This window comes from Guillardia theta (genome assembly GCF_000315625.1).
Source record: "Guillardia theta CCMP2712 unplaced genomic scaffold GUITHscaffold_26, whole genome shotgun sequence".
Lineage (NCBI taxonomy): Eukaryota > Cryptophyceae > Pyrenomonadales > Geminigeraceae > Guillardia > Guillardia theta.
The window spans coordinates 348974-351768 of record NW_005434648.1 but is presented as its reverse complement, the minus strand read 5'-3'; the positions used below and the strand labels follow the sequence as shown (position 1 = coordinate 351768).

General features: G+C 54.5%; 1 protein-coding gene across 1 annotated transcript in view; it reads right to left on the bottom strand.

The window, feature by feature from the left end:
• GUITHDRAFT_137545 (hypothetical protein) overlaps positions 1 to 2681 on the bottom strand; it is a gene marked incomplete at both ends in the record, with an annotated part of 3558 nt that extends 877 nt beyond the window's left edge. Inside the window, 11 exons of the mRNA XM_005834291.1 lie at positions 248 to 320; positions 547 to 593; positions 884 to 967; positions 1154 to 1240; positions 1594 to 1722; positions 1927 to 1957; positions 2074 to 2111; positions 2162 to 2248; positions 2298 to 2365; positions 2434 to 2500; positions 2640 to 2681. Coding sequence (XP_005834348.1) covers positions 248 to 320; positions 547 to 593; positions 884 to 967; positions 1154 to 1240; positions 1594 to 1722; positions 1927 to 1957; positions 2074 to 2111; positions 2162 to 2248; positions 2298 to 2365; positions 2434 to 2500; positions 2640 to 2681 — 753 coding nt within the window. The remainder of the gene's footprint in view (positions 1 to 247; positions 321 to 546; positions 594 to 883; positions 968 to 1153; positions 1241 to 1593; positions 1723 to 1926; positions 1958 to 2073; positions 2112 to 2161; positions 2249 to 2297; positions 2366 to 2433; positions 2501 to 2639) is intronic.
• Between the last annotated feature and the right edge of the window lie 114 nt (positions 2682 to 2795).

The following is a 2795-nucleotide window of genomic DNA, read 5'->3' as shown; positions in this document are numbered from 1 at the left end:
GAGAACCGGGACAAGGTAGTACATCCTCTTGGTGCGTTGGGTGATTTGCCTAGTTTTTGTATACCACTAGGATGGGTGGGCGGGAGGGGAGGGAGAACGTGGGATGGAGCGAAAGGAGGGAGGTGGAAAGGAGGGATGGAGCGAAAGGAAAGCAAAGAGAAGATGAGGGAGGAATGGAAGGAGAGGGATGGGAGAGGTGCAGAGGTCTTGTCAGACATCAGGGAAAGAGGAAACGCATCTCGCAAACCTCTGGCGGCGCTCCTCCCCATTTCCATAGGTCAGCGGTGATCGGCTCTTTCCATCGGACCATGCAGGACACGCTAGGTAACAACAGCATCGTGAGGAGGAGAGGAGGAGAGGAGGAGAGGAGGAGAGGAGGAGAGGTGAGGAGGAAGGAGAAGGAGCGGGTTGCAGGGCAGGGGCAGGATAGAATCAGAGGGATAAGAGACGGGAAAGAGGACGGGAGAGGCAAGGGAGACAACATCGTAAGGAGATTGAGGAAACTGGGCAGAGGAGGAAGAGAATGAAGAGAGAGAGAACAAGAACCTGTCCAGGTCAAAGTTGGAACGCTGGTTGAGGAACGGAAGTCTTCTCTGCAAGAATTTCTGTGGTACTTGAGCGAAGGAGACGGTGAAAGCGAAGGAAAGAAGAAGAAGAAGAAGAAGAAGAAGAAGAAGAAGAAGAAGAAGAAGAAGAAGTAGAAGAAGAAGAAGAACAAGAAGAACAAGAACAAGAAGAACAAGAAAAAGATGATGATGATGAGGAGGAGGAGGAGAGGAAAGGGATAGGAGAGGCAGGAGAGGCAGGAGAGGGGAGAGGAGGTGGCGGCAGCGGTGGTGGTAGTATGATAGAAGTTGAAGGTGAGGAGGAGGAAGGTTTTCACCTCAAGCTTGTTCAGGTCGAGGATGGGAGCTCGGCAGTGCAGCTCACAGGCCATCTGCTTCTGATGGCGCTGGAGGGAGACGCGCTGGCGGACAAGGTTGAGGTGCGACAAGGGCGAAGATGGCGGAAGTGGAATGGGCGAGGAGGAGCGATAAGAGATGAGGAGGAGGAGGCAGGGGAACGAGGGGAGGGGGAAAGCGAAGGCGCAGGAGGAGGACAGGCAGGAGGAACTAAGAGTGGGAGGGGAAGGGCAGGACGAGATCTGGCGAACCTCCCAGTAGTTAGCGAGGTACGTGATGATGGCGGCGAGAGCAACGTTGACGATAAACCAGAGGAAGGGAGGATCCATGAGGGGCTTCTGTGAGATGAAAGCTACGTCATCTCGTACCGTGAGAGGAGGAGAAGGGTGAGAAGAAAGTTGAGGAGATTGAGGGAGGAAGTCGGGGAGACGGCTGGGAGGTGGACGAAGACGAAGAGGCAGAAGGAGGAGAGAGAGGCGAGGAAAGGAGGAGGAGGAAGAAGAGGAGCGAGAGGAAGAGAGAGGGGAAGAGCGAGAGGAAGAGTGAGTGAGTGAGTGAGTGAGTGAGTGAGAGAGTGAGTGAGTGAGAGAGTGAGTGAGAGAGAGAGTGAGAGAGAGAGTGAGAGAGTGAGAGAGTGAGAGAGGAGGAGGAGGAGGAGGAGGAGGAGGAGGAGGAGGAGGAGGAGGAGAACCTTGATGAGATCGATGACCCAGGTAGGGGCAGGCACATTCAGCGACCCTCCCCCTATTCTGTCGATGAGGTTGAAGACAAGGAGCACCAGGAGGATGATTTGGATCGCCTTCACACTCAGAGACGTGCTCTGAGATAACTCAAGTCACCCGCATCACAGGGAGATGAAAGAAATTGCAGAGAGCAGGGAGGGAGGGAAAGTTGGTAGGAGAGTGGAGGAGGGAGGAGGCAGGGAAGGGGAGGGAGGAGGGAGGGAAGGGGAGGGAGGAGGGAGGAGGGAGGAGGGAGGAGGGAGGAGGGAGGAGGGAAAGTGGTTGAGATCTCCGATCGTTACCTTCATCGCAGACGTTGTGGCAAAAAGCACACTGAGCAAGAGAAGAGTGAGCGCGAGAAGAACGCACGTCAAAGGAGGATTGCAGTTGCCGCCCTGTTAGCCTCGTTCGTAGCCCGTTGTCGAACTAGTCAAACTTTTCAAACACACCTCGTGTTGTCCTCGATGCCTCGCAGAACCCCGTCGAGCTTCCACGACCAGTCAGGCACCAGGAGCACCTCAGGGCGTCGGAGCGAACCTGCCTGGTCTCCACGATCGACACGCTCTGCATGATGACTTCGATCTCGTGCTGGGCTGACTGGATGTTCTTTTCCAGCTCCTCCACCTGGTCTCCACTCACAAAGGCCTTCTCCTCATCTCGACCAGCCTCCCACCTGCCCCCGCACAAAGCTTCTCTTGCCCGCGATCTGTAGGAAGTCGACGAGCCGTTGGGCAGTTTCATCTGCAGTCGTCATCGTCATCGTCGTTGTCGTTGTCGTCGTCATTGTTGTCATTCCAAAAAAATCTCACCTTGCTCACTCAGATGTTCAGCAGAATGCGCTGAGCTCTCAATGCTCCGCCTCATTTCCTTGAAAAGCTGAAAGAGGATCGGAAGAGAGAGGGAGCGTGAAGGATGAGACAGGACGAAGGAGGAGGAGGAGGAGGAGGATGAGGATGAGGAGGAGGAGGAGGATGAGTAGGGAGCAGTTGAAATTGAGAACAATTTTGCTTCTCACATGATTCAATCGGATCGCATCATGGCTTGCTTTCTGCACCATTTTCCTTTCGTTTCCAATGAGCTCAGGTTTGCCCTGTTGTCTACCTTAAAAGCATTTCCTCCCCCGCCCTCCCCTTTCCTTCCTCCGGTGAATCCTTATCGATCTCCTCAACTG